Here is a 21276-nt window from a genome sequence, read left to right as displayed (position 1 = left end):
GAGCTGTAATTAACGCAAGGGGTGGAAATACCAAGTATTAAATCACTTATCAGCATTTCAGTGTTTTGAAAATTGTTCATTTCTCTTCTTTCCCATAAGATTCGGTGAAATCCTGAATTTTTCTTCCATTTAATGTGTCTTGTTTCGTTCAAAACCTTCCCGAGAGAACATAAAAAATAATTTATAAAGTCAATGTAGAGTTAACTTTCATTAAAATTGAGATTTTCTGAATGTGCGTTAATTTTTTGCGCAGTGTATTTCAATCAGGTCCGAATCGGTAAAAATGGTATAGAAAAAAAGTGTTTCTTTTGACCTCATCTATCTGATGTTGAAATATTTGTAAGAATCAAAGGTTCACTCTGTATTTTGATAATATGTAGTAAATTTCGCGCAGTTTCATGATCTTGTCCCCTAATAACGAGAATAATGTCTACCCAAATGTGGTTATAAACGCGCTGAAATCTCACACGATTTCTCACAATTATTATGGCATTAAATGGAGGAAGGAGAAATAGACGAAAGAGATAATATCAAATTGGTTAAATTATAACGGACGAACGGTGATCACATTTGATTAGAACAAAATTGTCGACGACATTCATTTAACGCTAATGCTCCATTCATTTGACTACCGTTTGAAGCAGTTTTCTTTTTTACGATCGGATCAGATGTTGCCTGATAATGGTCGATTATTTTTGGACAACTGATGAGATTTCGAGATTCCTCACTTAAATTATCCCTAATGGAGATGATTATAAAGTTGAAAATGATCACTTTGAGTAAAATTATCCTGTTTCGGTGATATTTTCGTAACCACAAAATTGTGTAATCGTAAAGCAGACTCTTTAATCTATTTTCTACGTTGATCACCGCTCGATTTGATGTACAATAAAGAAAACGAGCAAAAGGATGTATCTCTATCTCGAAACTGATAAGGATTTAGAACTTCTTGTTGGAATTTTTCTTCCCTTTTCCTCCAGCATTGAAAGAATTTCTGAGTGTGTAACATCTTTCAATCAGACAATAATGGTGGATGATTGTTAGGTCCTCACTCACTATTATTTAATGAGCTACAAGCCATGCCACTTCATGACTCACGTCCCCCAAAAATAAAGCAATGAATCGACGTAAAAATTAAAATTCCACTTACGATATACCGATACTCATTATTGACCACAAATTTCGACTGATATGATGATTCCATTATGGCCTAATGAAAACGATAAATCAACGAAGGCCCAGGTCGAAAAACAACTATAAACTAACGTTTTATAGCCAATGCTGATATCGTCCTTCTGAATAAATACATTTAAATTTAATAAAACCCCCTTCAGTCATATTTCAAGCGACCAACCGGTTTCTGGATTTGTCCAATCTCTCGGTGGACACTGATAATTCGGCACGCGTCACAGATGTAGACCTTAATCTTGTTAGTCATGACAATACCTAAAAGCTTTTTTATTGCGGAATGCAGACGGGCCAAGATATTGGACCAGAAAGGTCCTCCGGAGACGAGATACGAGTTCGTTCGGCTAATTCCAGAGACCCATCGGGTTGATGATGGGAAAAGGTCATGTTCTGACATTCTGTTAAACTGGTAGTGGGTACTTACCTCCCACACGAATGGTAGAACATATATTTTTGTGCCCCCTATTCTCCAATTGACACACTGAACCCCAAAAACGATCCAGGTATACCTCTAAAATGCTGAAGAAAAAGATAAAAATCTTGACATTTCCCATTTCTCTGAATTAATTTCATCCCTGACAGACATCGATGGTCACTAATCAGAGAAAATTACTGGATTTTGACAATCGATGTCAGATTGAAGTTGGTTGGCATCGATCACAGAGCAGGGTGTTTTTTAAATCGAATCGACCATACATAGAGGAGAGAAAATCTTTTTGGTTATCTGTGTTTATAAATTTCATTTTATGATGATTTTTTAAGGCGAATCGGCCGAAAAGGTATACTAATGTACGAATAAGTTTTGCATTGTGATGATACAGAAATCATGTGACCACGTTTCAATTTTCCAATAACCATTTCCAAAGCATACAGCAACTGCTCTCACAAACCACACATCGAAGGCACACCTATGCATGCACAATCTCTAGAGCGAAACCACTAATCATCGACAAGCACTAATATTGGGGGGAACAGCTAACTGTGATTATCCCAAATTGCCTGAACGTTTAAACGTATTCAATTGAATAAAACAAAACTCAACCCTCGTCTGGAGAATGGCAAACCTAATTAACTTTTCAGTTCCAAAATGAGGAAACTGTCGCGTGACAACTGACAGTTTGAACGGTAAACTAACAAGGTAATGCTAATTTTATTAGGTTTCCAATTTTCGAAGACATTAAGTTCTGAATTGCCCTCGGTCGGCCATAAAAAAGTTCTGTTACAGTTCTGTTCCGAACCGAGTTTAATTTGCGAATATCTGATCACGCAACATCGGCCATATCTCATTTTGCCTTTCTTTCCACGATATAGTTTGAGGTTATGATCGAAATGGCAAGTTCTCGGAAAAGGAATATCGGTCATAGGACGAATGTCAGGTGAATGTTTTGGGTTTGGTCTTTGTCCTCCTTCTGCTTAGAATGTTTACAAGACTCTAGAGTCTATAAGATTTATGGTAAAGTATCTAAGGGTGAAAATTGCTATATCTGCAGGTCTCTATAATGATTTTCGGTTATTTTCTGTGAAAAACCTTCAGACATACACATGTCCTTTGCAGTGAAAAAATCGAAAGTTAATTATTCCTTCAAGACAATTAAATACTCCACAGACGATTATGTTAAATTTATTACACCTTTAAATTCCATTTTTATTAGAAAACACGAGAATTGGCAATAAATCCTCGGTTGGAGCAGGAAAGTGTCCAAATACATTTAACGAGTTAATTTGTGAACATGTGATTAACATGGAGGGATTATAAATTCAACCAGCTTGTCAGGTATATCTCTATCCTGACCATCCGCCTTTGAAACCCCAAAATCAGATAAGCATTGGAATGGCGGGTATACAGCTGTTTAATCGGTATAGATATGAGCTTGGAAGTCACTACCCGTCTTGAGTTTGTTCCACCAGAAGAAGAAAAACAAACCTTCCTTGGTCCATATCTCATTCTTGAACGAAAAGATTTTACATATAAGAACGTGGTTCTAGAGATTTTGACAATTTCCTGGATTTTGTTCGTATTACATCAGAAACAGAACTTATAATTGAAGATTCGATTTCATCGAATACAGGAGAAGTTGAAGAGGTGAATGACGTTATTCTATAGTTCATGCTGCAGCGTAGAGAGAGAAGAAATTTAACCTCAACGTTATTCATATTCTTGCATATGAAAATGAACAGATTGTCAAAAACAAAGGATATAGGCATCCTAATATGCAGTTTACTGCTTTGTCCTATCACCGTAGACATTTCAGATTAGTTTGAGAAGATAAATATTCTTTCTGACTAACCAGTATGATAGGAGTTTCTTTCTTTATTCGAAAATCTGCTACACTTTGCAATGCTACAACAGATTTGTAGATTTTTGACGACACCAGATTCTTTTAATGAAAAATGTTGTTTGACTCTGATTTGCTCCCTTTTCCAATCATTCCTGTAGGTAATTCTTGTTTTGCTGACCAACTTTTTGAACCCTTTATGACCATTGGAAGACAACAATCGTGCTCCGCTCCATCGAACAATTTCATTCTCCTCCTTCATCATATGGTACCTCGTTTGGATCCTTGATCATTTGCTGAACGTTAACAAGGATATATTATCGCTTTTTTCACACGTTATCATTAGCGTAGTGATGCAAATCCAATATATCCCTGATCACATTCACAACCGCAGAAATGAAAAGTATACGAGCTCGAAACAAAACAACCGATAACTACCAATTATGGTCGATACGTGATCGAAGAAATGGACTTACAATTGGTCAGCTTTAGATAGGTAATGATTCCATTTTATGCGCCCACCCTATAGATTAGCCTAATACACGGTGATACACAATAACCCCAGCGTTTATCTACCTCTATATCTACTACGAAATTAAAAAACATTTTCGTTTGTACAAATTACCCACCTACCATATTTTTTCGTAATGCATCTAGACCACGTAGTGGAAGGATGGGGCCCTTTTTTAAGGCCAGGGTATACCTGGCTTGGAATAATGATAGAGAGTAGATAATCATACCACTAATGATATAATAAATATTCTCATGCGTGGTAAGTAATAATTTCAGATTATTATAAACGTGATTTTACTTTCAGCAAATGGCTACATTCGAAGAAATCGATTTTTTCTTGTTGTGATGTTCACTTGTTTGATTCGTCCATGGTAATTGCGATTTATTACCGTCGTTCCTAAAAGGAAATAGCCGTGTAAACGATGCACGCTGCCTTAGTTTCTCCGTTCCTCCAATTACCTCTTACTGCGGGCAAAAGGTAAGGATTCATCCACCAGAAGGAAAAAGTTCAGAATCTCATATCGATAGAGACACAGGGCGGAAATTTCACTTCTGGAAGGCATGCACGATGAATTTGTCAAGATTCTCAGTGAGATACATGATAGAAAAATCTTCACAGTGAGGACATTTCCGAAAAAGTATATAGGTTTCACAGTTAGTTCTACAAAATAGCGGATACTTCACATAGAATGAGTATAGTTAGCCTTCTCCCCATTCTACTAATTCCTAAAACGTTGCAGATGTCGTATTTCCATCATTTAATCGCCTTCAATAAAGCCTTATAATTTGAAGAATAGGACATTAGTTTTATGTCTTCATCAGAAACTATGGTATGCACTCGAAGGATTCATGCTATTCCATCTGAAATTCCTTAGAGATAGCGCATTCTTGGATGTTCATCACTCATCGGTTTATATGGTTCTAAATCAGAAAGACTGCTGAAAAGCTTGGAATATTTCAAATAGGTGTTTTTTTTCTCTATCTTTTTTGCTGTTCATGCTTATTATTGACTTATTGACTTCAAGTTTGATTTTCGATGGCCATAGCAAAAATTACTGAAACATACGTAAGATAACGTGATTTTTACGCATGCTCTACACATCGCCAAGAAATATCTCGTATAAATATTTTAACAGTAGGTTCTTGACGTCAAAGAAAACGCTTTTTTCCCATACCATCTTTTAAACAGAGTTGAATCCAGCCAAAGTATCCAATTTTTCAAATTTCACAGATACTTTTTAATTTTTCAACATCAAATTACTCGAAAACGTAGCATTATAGGAGGAAATATAAAGAGTACCTACTTTTATTTTACAAAACGTTCAGATATTCATAAGATACCGTCCAACTTAGTTTCAAGAGTTGGGTTCTTTGAAATTTTGGTATTTTTATGGTACGTAATGGTCATAATGAGAAAACTGACGTGGGTGATATCTTGTGTTCGAAGAAGATTCATCAAATAAATGAAAAACTATAATCCGAAATTCAATTCATTCGATAAAACCGTTTCTTATGTTGTTTCAACAGCCTGTATCTATTAAACCGAGCCGATTCGGGAAAAATAGTGAAGTGAAAAAGTGTTTTTTTTGACCTGAAGAATCTACTGTTAAAATATTTGTACGAGTCAAAGATATATGGGCCATTAAACTTGATCACGATAAATTGAGTTATCTTTTGTGTTTTGCGTAGGTGATTTTTAGCGAAACGCTTTATTTTGATCAGTTCTACCTCGTGTTGAAGAAAAAGCCTCACCTTTGAATACACCCTGTATATATTGTTGAAATGCATCATATGTTGCCAGGATTAGACGAAAATGGTCAATTTTCTAGTTGAGTAGGCACGAATTTGCTTACTCGTATTCGTCTTCTATTAGCCATGCTACTTAATTGATATCGAGCCATAACAGCAATTGACAGAACTCATGGAATTAATGTTGGCAATTATCAGAACACGCATTTCGGTCATGCACGATAACCGAAGGGGTATCCTAAAGGAAAATTAAGCTGGGAAAATTAAGGGAGGGTAATCCTATAGACCAAGCAACAAAAATATTATCGTATGTACTTGTAATGAAAAATTGTTTCTTTCCAAATTGTCTCCATTGAAGCGACAAATATGCTATCCGTAAATAATCTTTATAAAAACCTGAAAAACAGTGTTTCCTAGAGGATTTAACTCCATTCGAAACGTTAAAAACATTGAAACTAACTCACCAGCATGGCGGCCATTCTGATCATCCCCTTCGATTTGATTTTCATCGACATCCACCAGATTGCTGATGGAAAACACCGATTTGGCCGTTCGTATCTTACAGGAGTTTTCTTGTCCCCTCTGCCTGGTGGTCAGATCCATTTCCACTTCACTGTCCATTTTTCCGAATGCGACTCGACTCTGGATGCCAATTTTCGCCGATAAAAACGATGGATGGCACTCGTTAATGACCTGAAATTGGAATTGTTGGTAAATTACGAAAATTCCGATATTTTAATTCAGAAATTTATTCAAATTATATTATTTTGTGTCGTATTTTCCAAGGTAATTGTCGCGAGTCCTACGATAAGATAATTCTCATTAGGTCGGCATTTGAAATTAAAATTGGAAGTATCTGAGGAACTGGAATTGGTATTCTGTACTGATAAAAGTAATTGAATATATGAGATAGTGCCTGAAGTTTTAAGTTTTGAAAATAAGTGTCATTAACTGGCTACAATTGTGGGGCTCTCTCTTAACGACAATGTCGATAAAAAGTTGCTTTTTTTTTGAACAACTAGTCCATAATAAGTTGAAGTTGTTCTTAATTTTTTTCGAAGAAATTTTCCAACCATATCTAACAGTGCAGCAAAATGGTGGATGAAAAGATCTTTTATTTTCAATATGATTCATTTCTATGTAGGATCATGCAGAAAATAAGTCAGAAACATTCCTTTTGATCAGTTATTTTGAAAATGACGTCCCAGAAGTCATTCAAAAATTGAAACTCAAGAGATCCCTACTCATCTCAGATATACTTAGAAAAGGATGTTGTAGATGTTTCACATGATATCTGCAAAAATACTTGCCTTAGAAAATCTTTTTTGGTAATGAATGGAATATAGGTTGATTCTGAGGATTTTTAGTTATAGATTGAATCTTTTAATCTCAAGTAGCAAGATCTTTGTTTCTAGTAGGTGGCTACTATACAGAATGTCTCGAAATTGGTGCAACAAAGTTTTTCTATTGAATCTTTTTTACGGTTCAACAATTTTAAAGGTTTAGTGGTTCCACCACGTATTCGCATATCATAAAACACCTGTGTACCAATTTCAGTGATTCTGAGATAAAAAGAGAAGACTCTTTCAGGGGGCTATAACTACGCCAAATATGAAAAAAAGACCAAATTTTTTTACATTTACACCATGTACGTCGATAGAAATAGGCTACTGTGTTTGTGTGATTTGATCCCGTTTTATCATATGACAGTTGTTTCCTCTGTAGTAGGTAGAGTGTTCAAGGATGGATAAGCTGTCGATAAACCTTTTACGTCTCTTGAATTCTAATGTCCTTGTAATCTCTTGGATGTGTACCTACAGAAGAAGCCTTAGCTACTCTGAGACATGAATCCTTATCTACTTTTTCTTGATCTGGACCAATTGAGGAGCACATAGTTGGACCTTGCCAATAACTAGGTACTTTAACAAATATTTTGGAACCATGAAGATATTTTAGCGTCTCATGATTCGTTCACACAGAAAGATAAGGCGATTTTAGTGGGTCTTATTCAACCAATTTGGGTAAATGAAAACTCACAATCAGAATACAGTCTGCCTCATCGTAACCGACTCAACCACATAATCAGAAACGGGAAAATCAACGCGAAAATTTCGTAAAGACGTCACGTCACTCTGGCCCTAGGCACGTTGTGCTCACATGTGCGCACCCCGTAAAGCCGTGTCCACACACTGAACAGTGTATCTCACGGCCCGATTGAGTAATTTGGCACGCACGAGGTGTATTAGGAGATGTGTAATTATCACTTTGAAAATATTTAGGAGCAGGTGTCAGCTACACACCTAAGCAGAGGAGGTTGGAGAACTAGTCGAAGAAGGTGCACCAGGTAGGTGGAACCCAGGTGGGTTGTCCCAGAGGCGGAGTCTTGGCCCCACGTTCATTTATTATCGCTCTTGTTAAGTATCTTGCTGCGTGCATATCCATTCATTCCAAAATCAACATTTTATCTGATATATTGATACGTTCATTGAAGCTTGAAGTGCAACCAAGCCGGCCTTCTGCGATAACTTTTATCCAATTTACCGGCTATAACCTCTCTTCTGCTGGGTATTCATTAGGGTCTATTAGATATTTCTGGAACTGGAAGAGTTTATAGATTCAGTAGTTACCTGTGTCGATTGAGAGGAGGCGGATATCTTGATCTATTTGATCAGGACTCCGTCCTAAGAGCAATTTTGCTCGTAAATCAAAGTCATGCCAATAATATCCTTTACGTATAAACCCACAGCCTACAGATATAAATACACTGCTGTAATTGAAGTGGATAATCCAGAGAAAACTTTTTGCACTTCAATCAGATTTTCCGCTTGCTGTACATATCTTGTGAAGAGGGTACTATTCTGTCCTATAGGATATGAAGTGCATAGAAGTTGTTTTGTTGATACTCGGATTAGTAGGATTCGATGGAGAACTGCACTACGAGGAGCACTCTGAAATGAACTCGAAAATGAAATTCGTTCAGAATTTCATCTTGGAAATGGCATTTTTCAAAAAATGCAATTTTCAATCTGCGATATCTCCTGTTATATTCGTGTGATCCCATTGGGATTTCCGGTTATACATGTATAATCATATGTATAATCAGCGTTGCCTAGGCGGCCATCCTAGCACAAAAACTCGATTTCGAAAATCTCGATTTTTTTGGTCAAAAATGAGCAAGGGGTTAGACCCCCCTAAAATGACTTATTTGCTACTCTGTCTAAAGATCAGGATGTTCTATTAATGTCCTCGGATATGGAGTGCATATAATTCGTTTCGAAGATTCTATAAAACCAAACAGTTGATGATTCAATAGAGAATTATATTCCAGAGAGCTCTTCGAAGTCAACTCGAAAATGAAAAGTGAAAAAACAAAAAAAATTATTTTCTCCTAAACAGTGTCAGATATTGGAACCTTTGGTATGAAAATATAGGTTTTCGAACACGCTGAATCTATTGCAATCAATTTCGAAAGCCTATCTCCCTTCGTTTAGAATTTCATCTTGGAAATGGCATTTTTTCAAAAATTGCAATTTTCAATTTGCGATATCTCCTGTTATATTCGTGTGATCCCATTGGGATTTCCGGTTATATAATCAGCGTTGCCTAGGCTTCCACCCTTGCACAAAAACTCGATTTCGAAAATCTCGATTTTTTGGGTCAAAAATGAGCAAGGGGTTAGACCCCCCTAAAATGACCTATTTGCTACTCTGTCTGAAAATCAGGATGTTCTATTGCTGTCCTAGGATATGGAGTGCATAGAATTCGTTTTGAAGATTCTAGAAAACCAAAAAGTTGATGATTCAATAGAGAATTGCACTCCAGAGAGCTCTTCGAAGTCAACTCGAAAATGAAAAGTGGAAAAACAAAAAAAATTATGTTCTCCTGAACAGTGTCAGATATTGGAACCTTTGGTATGAAAATATAGGTTTTCGAACACGCTGAATCTATTGCAATCAATTTCGAAAGCCTATCTCCCTTCGTTTAGAATTTCATCTTGGAAATGGCATTTTTTCAAAAATTGCAATTTTCAATTTGCGATATCTCCTGTTACATTCGTGTGATCCCATTGGGATTTCCGGTTATATAATCAGCGTTGCCTAGGCTTCCACCCTTGCACAAAAACTCGATTTCGAAAATCTCGATTTTTTGGGTCAAAAATGAGCAAGGGGTTAGACCCCCCTAAAATGACCTATTTGCTACTCTGTCTGAAAATCAGGATGTTCTATTGCTGTCCTAGGATATGGAGTGCATAGAATTCGTTTTGAAGATTCTAGAAAACCAAAAAGTTGATGATTCAATGGAGAATTGCACTCCAGAGAGCTCTTCGAAGTCAACTCGAAAATGAAAAGCGGGAAAATAGAAAAAATTATTTTCTCCTAAACAGTGTCAGATATTGGAACCTTTGGTATGAAAATATAAGTTTTCGAACAAGCTGAATCTATTGCAATCAATTTCGGAAGCCTATCTCCCTTCGTTTAGAATTTCATTTTGGAAATGGCATTTTTTCAAAAATTGCAATTTTCAATCTGCGATATCTCCCGTTATATTCGTCTGATCCCATTGGGATTTCCAGTTATATAATCAGCGTTGCCTAGGCTTCCACCCTAGCACAAAAACTCGATTTCGAAAATCTTGATTTTTTTGGCCAAAAATGAGCAAGGGGTTGGACCCCCCTAAAATGACCTATTTGCTACTCTGTCTGAAAATCAGGATGTTCTATTACTTTCCTCGGATATGGAGTGCATAGAATTCGTTCTGAAGATTCTATAAAACCAAACAGTTGATGATTCAATGAAGAATTGCATTCCAGAGAGCTCTTCGAAGTCAACTCGAAAATGAAAAGTGAAAAAACAAAAAAAATTATTTTCTCCTAAACAGTGTCAGATATTGGAAAGTTTGGTATGAAAATATAGGTTTTCGAACACGCTGAATCTATTGCAAGCAATTTCGAAAGCCTATCTCCCTTCGTTTAGAATTTCATTCTGGAAATGGCATTTTTTCAAAAATTGCAATTTTCAATCTGCGATATCTCCTGTTATATTCGTGTGATCCCATTGGGATTTCCGGTTATATAATCAGCGTTGTCTAGGCTTTCACCCTAGCACAAAAACTCGATTTCGAAAATCTCGATTTTTTGGGTCAAAAATGAGCAAGGGGTTAGACCCCCCTAAAATGACCTATTTGCTACTCTGTCTAAAAATCAGGATGTTCTATTACTGTCCTCGGATATTGAGTGCATAGAATTCGTTTTGAAGATTCTAGAAAACCAAACAGTTGATGATTCAATAGAGAATTGCACTCCAGAGAGCTCTTCGAAGTCAACTCGAAAATGAAAAGTGAAAAAACAAAAAAAATTGTTTTCTACTAAACAGTGCCAGATATTCGGAAGTTTGGTATGGCAATATAGGTTTTCGAACACGCTGAATCTACTGCAAGCAATTTCGAAGGTCTATCTCCGTTCGTTTAGAATTTCATCTTGGAAATGGCATTTTTTCAAAAATTGCAATTTTCAATCTGCGATATCTCCTGTTATATTCGTGTGATCCCATTGGGATTTCCGGTTATATGATCAGCGTTGTCTAGGCTTCCACCCTAGCACAAAAACTCGATTTCGAAAATCTCGATTTTTTGGGTCAAAAATGAGCAAGGGGTTAGACCCCCCTAAAATGACCTATTTGTTACTCTGTCTAAAAATCAGGATGTTCTATTACTGTCCTCGGATATGGAGTGCATAGAATTCGTTCTGAAGATTCTATAAAACCAAACAGTTGATGATTCAATAGAGAATTGCACTCCAGAGAGCTCTTCGAAGTCAACTCGAAAATGAAAAGTGAAAAAACAAAAAAAATTATTTTCTCCTTAACAGTGTCAGATATTGGAAAGTTTGGTATGAAAATATAGGTTTTCGAAAACGATGAATCTATTGCAAGCAATTTCGAACGCCTAACTCCCTTCGTTCAGAATTTCATCTCGGAAGTGGCCATTTTTCAAAAATTGCAAATTTCACTTGAAATTGAGAGTTCGTCAAGACCGAACGGTTGTTCAGAGATTAATGAAATTCTCAGATTTTTCACCAGGTGAATTGCTCTATCAAAATACGTATCACATTCAAATCTACTATAATTATCCTGGAAGAAAAACTTCTCGAAAGCTGACCTTCGAAAATTCCCAAAAAGTTGGGTTCAGTTAAAACTTGAGATGGAGATGGGTGAAATTCTCAGAAAAGATAGGTTAGAACCGAGAACCTCAGTCCAGAAATGAAAAAAAAAAACAATATTTTAACTTCAATATATTTTTTTGACATTACTGATCCAAACATAAGAACATGTATGAAAGAATGCTAGATTAACAGATTAAGCGCAAATAAAAATGACATTTGAAATTATGCTATCAAAAATACACTCAGTTTCAATTGCGATTAATTTTACTAGAGAAATATTTGTTAATAATTTGGATGTTGCACTAAAGTTTCAAGGTTACTCGAATTATTCTCTGAATCCGATTCAATCGATTATCATTGTGAGAAACATTTTCTATTGACAACGGTTCTTTAAAAAAAAAAAATATAACGAACCAGAAGGAACAAACTCCCAAAAATTTGCAGCGGTTTGTCCCTACTTCAGATAAAATCTATAAATGCACCCTTCCTCCGATATTCTTGGAAAATAGAAGATGGAACATTTTCACTAAACGAAAACATCCCGAGGTGCATCTCGTTAAGTTTCAAAATTATTCCACACATTTTTTTAATCTATTTTAGTGCGAATCATGACTATGTTTAACAATAGTTACCTATCCATAGTTAAATATTTGATATTAAATATTTATGAGTGAGTCCACTAATGATAGGATAATGGAGACTAAATCAACTAAACTTAAGAAGAATTTTCACAGAATAAAAGACAATATAAATAAAATAATGAGAAGAACGGCTTGAAGTTCAATGTTTGTAATGCCCCGACAGATATTTTTTTTTTGGGAATATGAACATTAGAAGCTCGACCCTGAAGTCATGTGGGAAATTATTTTAGTAATGAAGGTAATTAACAAGGACGAGAGAGGTGTGTATTTCACTAGTTTTGTCACTCCCACCAATCGTCGCGACTATTGGAATTGTTTGTGTTGTCTCTGCTGCTGCTGTAATTACCGCCGAAATTGGCGCCTCTGTCCAATCCTCCGTTGCTGGGATAGCCTCCTGCAAAAAAAAATTTCGTCAAGCTCCCGACCGAATTCATCAGAAGCAAACTCGATGACAGTGGAAATGTCACAGACAAAAAGCATTACTTCTTCAGTTTGGTGACATGATGGAGACTCCATTGGTACCCATATTTTGAAGAAATTATCATTTATTGCGTAACATTTCACTGTCGCCGAATAAACTGTTTGATATCGACGTTTCCAAAAATATTCAACGATCGATAAACCTGGACTCACCACTGTTTCCGTATCCATTGCTGTAACCACCGCCCGAAGAACGGTTATTCCTGGTCATATTGCCGCCGCCGCCGCCCGGCTGTTGACGGTAATCTCGGCTGCCAAAGTTACCGCCCGAACTGCCTCCAAACCGTCCCTTGCCTCCCCGGCGACTGGAGCTCTGTACGCGTCCGTCCGCGGCCACGCTCTCCAGCCACGACGGGTACTCCTGTTTGGCCTCCACCAACAGGTCCAGCATACCGGTGGCCAGGTTCTGATTGCGTTTGTTGAAGAACGAAGTCGCCAAACCAAGATTTCCCATCCTTCCTGCACATCAGAAAAAAAAAACTGTGTTAAATTATACATACACGTATTTCGTGATTTTGGGAAAGATCGGGTTGGGGATGCGCAGTCATTTATCTATAATCATGTATAATTCGCACAATTTTTCATTTATAACTATTGGAAAATGGATAAAAATGGGTGAAAATCATCTAAATTACGTACATATAGTCCCAAACATGCTGATTCGGGATTCCAAATATGTATGGGTATCACAAGCGTTTAAATTGTCATATTTGATCGTTTTCAAAGAAACTTGAGCGCCTAGGGGTAAGTTCATGGGAATTCTATTCATTTCTTTTATAACTAATTTCTTTTCCGGGAAGATTTAAGTCATTTGGAACATCAATTGATTCATAAGAAAGAAAAACTATCGTAAAAAAATGAGATGGTATCGCGGCATGTGGGGGCCCACAGACTAACCGGCAGACCCGGACGAAGCGAGAATTGGTACCTTCAAGAAACGCTTTTTCCGTCATCGTATAGAACGTCAAGATTGAAGCACGGGAAGTCGCCTAAAATAATTTCCGAAAAAGTTCGATTCAGCTGTTGACAAAGAAAGGTGCAAAATTGTTTGGGATAAGGAGATCGTACGAAGTCATTTATCGTACCTGGGACGGGCTATGTTTTGTCACGAAGGACTGAATTATACTTATTAACCACTTTGAGCACCTAAAACAATCCAGAAATACTTGAAAAATGCATAAGAAAGAGGTAGAATTTTTGACATTTCTCAAATTCATTTTTCCATTCGGTGTCGAAGAAAACCATCGAACATCAATTGATTCACATCATAGAAGGGGGTGTTTTTCATCGATCGGATACATAGAACAATGTTTTGGCCACGGTATTTTTTAGAATTATGTTTTTATTATAATTTTCCCAAGCGAATCTATCCACCCAACTATGGGCTTACGCCCAATTTCTAAAATCGCGCTTGAACTTACCGGTACGTCCGATCCGATGGACGTATTCCTCGATGTCAGACGGCAGGTCGAAATTGATGACGTGTTTGACGTGCGGGATGTCGAGACCCCTGGCGGCCACGGCGGTCGCGACCAATATCGGCGTGTTACCCGACCGGAACTGCTTCAGAGCGTCCTCCCGCTCCCTCTGGATGCGGTCGCCGTGGATCGAGGTGACCGGATAGCCTTCGTTGTGCAGGAACTCCTCCAGGGAGTCGGCGCCCTTCTTCGTTTCCACGAAGACGAGGGTCAGGTGTTCGGCGGACGGCTGCGTGAGATCGGCCGCGTTGAGCAGGTCCAACAGGAAGGACCGTTTTTCGTGTTCTTCCACCCAGAATATCTGCTGAGTAATGTTTTGAGAGGTGGAACCGACCCTTCCCACCGCCAAGAAGATGTAATTGTCCAGGAAATCCCTGGCCAGCTTCTGGATGGGCGATGGGAATGTGGCGGAGAACATCAACGTCTGACGCTTGCCCGTCTTGGGCATGTTCTCGTTCTCGACGATCTTCCTTATCTGTACCTCGAAACCCATGTCCAACATACGATCCGCCTCGTCGAGGACCAGGTATTGGCAATAATCCAGGCCGATCCTGCCCCTCTCGATCATGTCCAACAGTCTACCGGGTGTCGCCACCAGCAAGTGGCAGCCGCGATCCAGATCGCTCATCTGCTCTTTTATCAGGGCCCCGCCGTATCTGAAACATATAAAAATTAGGTAATTTTGGTTATAACAGTAAAGGCTTGCATTATTTCGACTCACACGACGCAGGGGCGTACTCTCGATCTATATGCGAACTTTCTGCTCTCGTCGTAGATCTGCGTGGCCAGTTCCCTTGTCGGCGCCAAGACCAGGCCGAGGGGGTATTGCTTGCGGCGGCTTCGGCCGTGGGTGATGTTCGGCGGTCCGCGTTCGTACATTTGGTTCAGGATCGGAACCAAGAAAGCAGCAGTTTTTCCGGAACCCGTCTGGGCGCAGGCCATCACGTCCCTCTTTCCTATGATGATAGGAATGGCGTATTTTTGTACTGGAGTCGGAGTGTCGTAGCGTGCCAACGCAATGTTGTTACGGATGATCTCAGTCAACTGTACTTCCTCAAACTGAAAACGAAATCGATTAAAAAGGTCAGAGTGTTCAGCACCCAATCCTCAATTATGTATCGGAGTACAGGGTAGGCAAATTTCGATGTTTTAGCACTACAGCTTTTAAACCAGTGGAGATAGACAAAATCTGATACACCATTCTCGTTCTCTTTTTCTGAGAAACTAACAAGAGTAGTAGTCATTTTTGGCCACCTTCTTCTGTTTTCGAGTTTTAAGCGAAAATTGGAAAAATGGCCATTTCGAAATAAATTTATATCTCCGCTAATACTGATCATAGAGCTCTGAAATTAAAACATTATATAGGCACTTTTTTAAGTAGAATCCAGTGGCGTGCTCGCCTTTTTGGCAGGATTTTTAATTACGAAGTTATGAAACAAAGTTATGTTTTTTTTAAATAGGAACACAAGATTTATGTGCAATTTTTTGAAAGCTTAATTTTTACTTATTTCAAAAATATATATCATATGGTTTGTATCAATATAAATAATAAAAAATGGTCAAAAACCTTTCTTCCCAATATTTCTATGGTTCCAACTTTTGATGAGAATAGAAAAATGTAGCATCTTATGATTACCACAATCACCTTCCATATTAGTCCTTTCATTTCTATTCTTCTTACTCAATTTCTCCAGAATTCAAATTTTGTGAAAATTGGTAAAAAGCATAGAAAGAATGACATTGCCGGAAGGAGACTGTTCTTGTTATAGGAAGCTCTATTTTTCTGTGCTCGTCAAAAGTTGAAACCATAGAAGTATTGAGAAAATAGGTTTTTGACCATTTTCTATTACATATTTATATTGATACAAATCATATGATGTTATATATTTTTGAAATCAGTAAAAATTAAGCTTTCAAAAAATTTCACAGAAATCTAATGTTCCTATTTAAAAAAACATAACTCTGTCATAGCTTCGTAATTAAAAATCCTGCTGAAAAGGCGAGCACGCCACTGGACTCTACTCAAAAAAGTGCCTGTATAATGTTTTAATTTCAGAGCTCTATGATCAGTATTAGCGGAGATATAAATTTATTTCGATATCGCCATTTTTCCAATTTTCGCTCATAACTCCAAAACAAAAGAAGGTGGCCACAAATAACTACTACTCTTGTTAGTTTCTCAGAAAAAGAGACCGAGAATGGGTATCAGAACCACAGGTTTAAAAGCTGTAGTGCTAAAACATCGAAATTTGCCCTCGCTGTACAATATATCGATCACAAGAGATTAAGATCACTCACAGATGTAATGTGGTTAGGAGTTTTGTCTCCGGTTGCTTCAACAGGTATATCTTCATACTTGCTAAAGTTGATTCCAGTATTGCCCGTACCGAACAGCTCGAGCTCGAGGTGCTCCTCCCGGGGCAGGGGTACCGTCCAGTCGGTGCTGTCCCCTCGGCGATCGCGGCTCTCGTTCCAACGACCGTTGTCGCGGCTGTCTCTGCCCCTGTTGTCTCGGCCGTTCTCCCTGTCTTCTGAGTACCGGTTGCCGCCTCCACGTTCCTGCCTTTCTGAAGGCTCCTGCTGCCAGCGGTCGTTACGCTGCTGCAGGTCACGCTCCCTGTCCTGAAAACGTTCCTTGCCACCTCGGTCCCATTGTCCCTCGCGTTCATCGTCTCCTCGTCTGTTCCTACCAAAAATTTTCATTACAGACCTGGCATTGTCAAATCGCAACAACAATATTCGATATTGAAGGGATGAAACTAAGAAGAAGACTCGTTTTTATGTTCGTGTCATTATTCTATGATCACACCAACAACAAAATAATAGCTGAGACAAAAATTAATTAACATTTCATTTTCCAATCATATAATGTTGGGCATATTTATGGCTGCCACGCAAAAACAATGATGTAGATGAAGAAATATATTCTACCATCATTCCATGTGAAAACACATATTCCACACAACCCAAAAATATAAACATAACTTTCATAAATATCACTTCTCAATAGTAAAACAAAGCTATCATCAATTCAGTCATATTTGTAAACTCTAAACTCACATTTGGAATAACAAAAACAAAAACTCAAATATAAGAGTGTGTCATAAGACATTAGTTATCTTCAGATCTCAACGTGAGTCATAGCAAGAGAAAACCATGAGCATCAAAACTTGAAAGAACATAATTTGAATCTAAGTACCACCTTTGAAATAACTTATTAGAACAGAATGTTTGAAATACATAAAACCATATCCAAATATATCAATTTACCTACTTATTATATACACAAATTACCTTGAGTTAAAACTTGAAAAGTCTCTATTATCTCGTCCACCACCACCACCACCACGGTTGTAGTTACTTCTGTTTCCCCCACGGTTATCCCCCTTAAAGTCGTTCCTGTCTTTTTCAGGACTAGTTTCAGAATTGTTCACCTTATTCCTTAAATGAGGTGGAATATAGCGGCCGCTCGATTGACGGCTCTGCAAGTCCAGACCAGCAAACTAAAAAAAAGATAGAGTAGTTATTTCAATATTTTCAACAATATGAAATAATAGAATACATGAATGTAGGAAAAGTTTATCTTTCTTTGTGTACTCCTTGCCAACACAAATTGAGGTTAAAATATTTGCAGACGTTTCATATGTGTAATACAAACGTTCACCGTGATCAATTGTGGGCATACAAAATTGTTATCTTCCGTTAATTGCCATTTTAATTGAATAAAAATAAAAACCATAAAGATTAGTACCGTACAGATTCATCACATTATTAAACATTGCAAATTACATTTATACATCGGAAAATGAAAACATACATATCATTACAAATTTCATTTTGGCGATCGATATTAGAAATAGAAGTGACCTCCATTGTCAAGTCTTCCGGGTCAAAAAAAACGTGGTGGAAAGGGGTATAAAAAATTATCAAACGTACCTGCTGCTCTAGACCTGATCCATTTTGGTTGGGTGCATTACTCATATTACTTCAAATCAAGGCGAATAGTAGAAGTTTTTACGAAAAAAACCTCCGATAGTTATTGTTACAAGTGTTGAAAAGCGTCTTTGGCAGACAGTGCAGCACTGACAGTGACAACTTGACTTGACAGTTGATTATGCGCATTCTAGAGACAGAGAGACGCAAAACAATTTTTCGTCAGGTTCGCCAATTGCTCAAAAAAACAAAGACCCTAGGCCTCGTGAATTTTTTTTTAAATTATTGCTAATATGTTTCAAATTTTTCCTTGCTTATAGGGTTCAATTCGGTCCCAACGAAATAATAAGTTTTAGAATTCTATGTGCCTTATAAAACAAGCATATTCTTGAGATTTGGGAATTTTTATTTTCATACAGAATTTGTTGAAAACACTTTTTTTTGGCTCATCACACAATTTCATTTTCATATTATTTTTTGATTTTATTCGAAAAACGAATATTGAGTTCTGCCTCAGCCCTTGTTCGATCTGTACCGAAGATATTGAAGAATCAATGGAAAAAGAATGTTCTAGAATAGTAAACCTGAATAAAATAAGAGGTTTTTTGAAGAAAAATTCATTAACGTTTTACATACACAGTTTATTTACAGCTCTTTCATGAAAATTCAGAAAATCAATTTTATACAGCATGTACATATAAAATGTTTTATATAGATTATAAGCGAGAGGTATACTCTTAACGAGAGTATTTTTTCCTCTTAGAAGATTTTCCCTTTGATTTTGAGTTCATCTTCCTTTTTCTTTTACCATTAGATTTAGATTTATTATCTCTATAATCAGTCACTTCCGATCCCAACACTCCCAATGTGGTCAATTTGCGACTCTCGTGTTTTTCTGCTTTAGTTACTGGAAGACGTGTCATGTACTCTTCTTCATATTCTTGCCTCTCTTTTTGCTGTTTGGTTAGAATTTGTTGCGCCCTACTACCTTGATGGACCTCAATAGGGGTATCAAGGTACTCTTCACAAAGATCTTGTAGTATTGCTGAGGAGATTGCATGTTTCTTTGACCTCTCTTGAAGCCTTTTGTTTCGCTCAAATGCATTTTCTTCACCTTGAAAAATAGAAACAATGTTTAGGCACTCAAAAAAAGGTTTACATCCAAAATAATTGCAGAAAACAGTGTTGATTATTTTAAAAACAAACCAACCAAATACTTTTTAATGTAAAGAAACTTCCAAAGGAATTATGAAATAATTCTTACCTGGGTAATGAACTGCAGAAAGTTTTGGGGGCACATAAACCCCACTTTTGTTTTTAGGAGCTGTATCTTCTTCATCTCCACTCTCATCATCATCACTTTCAATATCCCCATCATCAGTTTGCAGATTGCTTAGTTTAGGATTGAATTTTGTGGAAGTATCAACTGTAGCAGATTTAATTAGCCGATTGATCTGTAACTTCAGTTTTTGATCAATTGGCCTAATTTTTTCCAGAACAGTCTTTATCTCAATCAGTCTCTCTATACAAGGATCATTTTCTATTTTTTGTCCTGTGCATTTACGGGAAACGAAAAAAGTAAGATTAGTCAAATAACTTAGGAGCATCATATTCTTCATTTCCAAAAAACTCAGGCCGTTCGCAGTGGAAAGCTCCCCGTTTTTGACTTTGTGAATCAAATTATCAACTATTTGAGTAACATTCTGCGTACTAGTATTAATTTCATCCAACAGATTATAAGCATCTTGGACATCATTTTGGCATTCTGGAATATCTGCAACCTGAAGAAAACGAGCTATTAGATTTCATGTGAATCTTTTTCCTTCTTGCGAAATCTTACCTCCACCATGATTGTTCCAATTTATTGACAGATGTGAATAGAAGAAATACGTAAAAGACCTTTTATTCACGAAGGAATTAATTCAAACTAATCAAAAATCACTTAAATAATAAATACACGAGGAAATCAAAACATTTTTCTGTTAATTGAATTAGGTTATGTTCGTAGAGCATAGAATCGAAGATTTTTTCTTCTTTGATGAAACGCGATTTTTGGAACATAAAAAATAAGTAGTTCTTCTTTCTAAATTGCAACGATCATGTTACGTTAAGTTGTTTTTTGAATAATAGAATTCAGAAAGCTTGCTGTAAATCATTAAACATCCAAAAATAATAGCTTTGGTCTGCTGTCCCTTTTTGAAACTGCATACGCGATTGTTTAGAGACGTATCGACTCCAACAAAGCCAAAGCTTTTTTTGTTTCGGTGTAGAAAAATCTCCTGATTTAACGATGAATATTCGTGGAGATATCTCTATAGAAATATGTACTATGATCGACCAATGAGCTGAAAGAATATATCCATCTTCAGCAAAATTGAGATGAAAACAGTACAACTTAACAAACTACATATCTCCTTCCTCAACATTGTGGATGCTGTTTCTCGAAACATGTCTGTCCTTGTCAATAAATTAATTTTGAATCACCATTCATAATTATAGTTTTCTTTCCATGACTCATTATCAATGTTTTCCTGCATATTTGAGAAAAACTAAAGACGTACGCATGCTGCCCCCACCATTCTTTTTTTAAACGAATTCAAGGTGGAAACATCAGAAGATGATGGTTTAGTTCTCCTTATTCAGGATTTCGATAGGATTATCAGAAAAGTGTGAACTTTTTACAGAGGGTGAATGAACAGGATGAAGGTAGCGTTCTATAGGGTAGAAAACTGAAGGGTAACATAATAAATCTCACATATGCGAAATTGATCATTATTACAACGAACAAGAATGTTTTATTAATACTCACGAATTTTGGCATAGTGTCAAACGAGACTAATATTAGAAACTCGGAGAGA

At 37.0% G+C, this 21276-nt stretch overlaps 3 protein-coding genes across 4 annotated transcripts in view; all 3 read right to left on the bottom strand.

The window, feature by feature from the left end:
- LOC123312186 (homeobox protein aristaless-like) overlaps window positions 1–8031 on the bottom strand; it is a 60418-nt gene extending 52387 nt beyond the window's left edge. Inside the window, exons 1-2 of the mRNA XM_044896449.1 lie at window positions 7764–8031; window positions 6191–6419 (exon numbers count right to left, since the gene is read on the bottom strand). Coding sequence (XP_044752384.1) covers window positions 6191–6347 — 157 coding nt within the window. The 5' untranslated portion in view covers window positions 6348–6419; window positions 7764–8031. The remainder of the gene's footprint in view (window positions 1–6190; window positions 6420–7763) is intronic.
- Window positions 8032–11999: 3968 nt separating this feature from the next.
- Window positions 12000–18590, bottom strand: LOC123311265 (ATP-dependent RNA helicase DDX3X). Of its 2 annotated transcripts, none has more exons than XM_044895126.1 (7): window positions 18422–18590; window positions 17780–17988; window positions 16784–17165; window positions 15207–15544; window positions 14429–15141; window positions 13161–13466; window positions 12000–12921 (listed from the first exon to the last, which is right to left on the bottom strand). In XM_044895126.1, the coding sequence occupies exons 1-7, from the start codon at window positions 18464–18466 to the stop codon at window positions 12809–12811; spliced, it is 2106 nt and encodes a 701-aa protein (XP_044751061.1). In that variant the 5' UTR covers window positions 18467–18590; the 3' UTR covers window positions 12000–12808. The 2 variants fall into 2 exon arrangements, with proteins under 2 accessions (XP_044751061.1, XP_044751060.1); XM_044895125.1 differs by having other exon boundaries at window positions 16784–17171; window positions 18422–18589.
- Window positions 18591–19038: 448 nt separating this feature from the next.
- Window positions 19039–20427, bottom strand: LOC123311218 (neuroguidin-A). Its single transcript, XM_044895048.1, has 3 exons — window positions 20259–20427; window positions 19683–20199; window positions 19039–19532 (listed from the first exon to the last, which is right to left on the bottom strand). Exons 1-3 carry the CDS (start codon window positions 20265–20267, stop codon window positions 19156–19158), a joined length of 903 nt encoding a protein of 300 aa, XP_044750983.1. The 5' UTR covers window positions 20268–20427; the 3' UTR covers window positions 19039–19155.
- Between the last annotated feature and the right edge of the window lie 849 nt (window positions 20428–21276).

This window comes from Coccinella septempunctata, chromosome 4 (genome assembly GCF_907165205.1).
Source record: "Coccinella septempunctata chromosome 4, icCocSept1.1, whole genome shotgun sequence".
NCBI lineage: Eukaryota > Metazoa > Arthropoda > Insecta > Coleoptera > Coccinellidae > Coccinella > Coccinella septempunctata.
Note: the sequence above shows the minus strand (reverse complement) of the source record. Positions and strands in the feature narration are given on the sequence as shown.

What these genes read in the sequence shown, in the direction of transcription:
- LOC123311218 (XM_044895048.1), bottom strand. An exon ending in TTCTGCAGTTCATTACCCAG is followed by an intron (nt 19,533 to 19,682) that starts GTAAGAATTATT and finishes CTATTTTTCAAG; the next exon opens with GTGAAGAAAATGCATTTGAG.
- LOC123311265 (XM_044895125.1), bottom strand. Translation starts at nt 18,466, where the DNA reads ATGAGTAATGCACCCAACCAAAATGGATCAGGTCTAGAGCAGCAG. An exon ending in CTCCTAACCACATTACATCT is followed by an intron (nt 15,545 to 16,783) that starts GTGAGTGATCTT and finishes TTTCGTTTTCAG; the next exon opens with TTTGAGGAAGTACAGTTGAC. An exon ending in CAATGGATACGGAAACAGTG is followed by an intron (nt 12,922 to 13,160) that starts GTGAGTCCAGGT and finishes TTTTTTTTGCAG; the next exon opens with GAGGCTATCCCAGCAACGGA.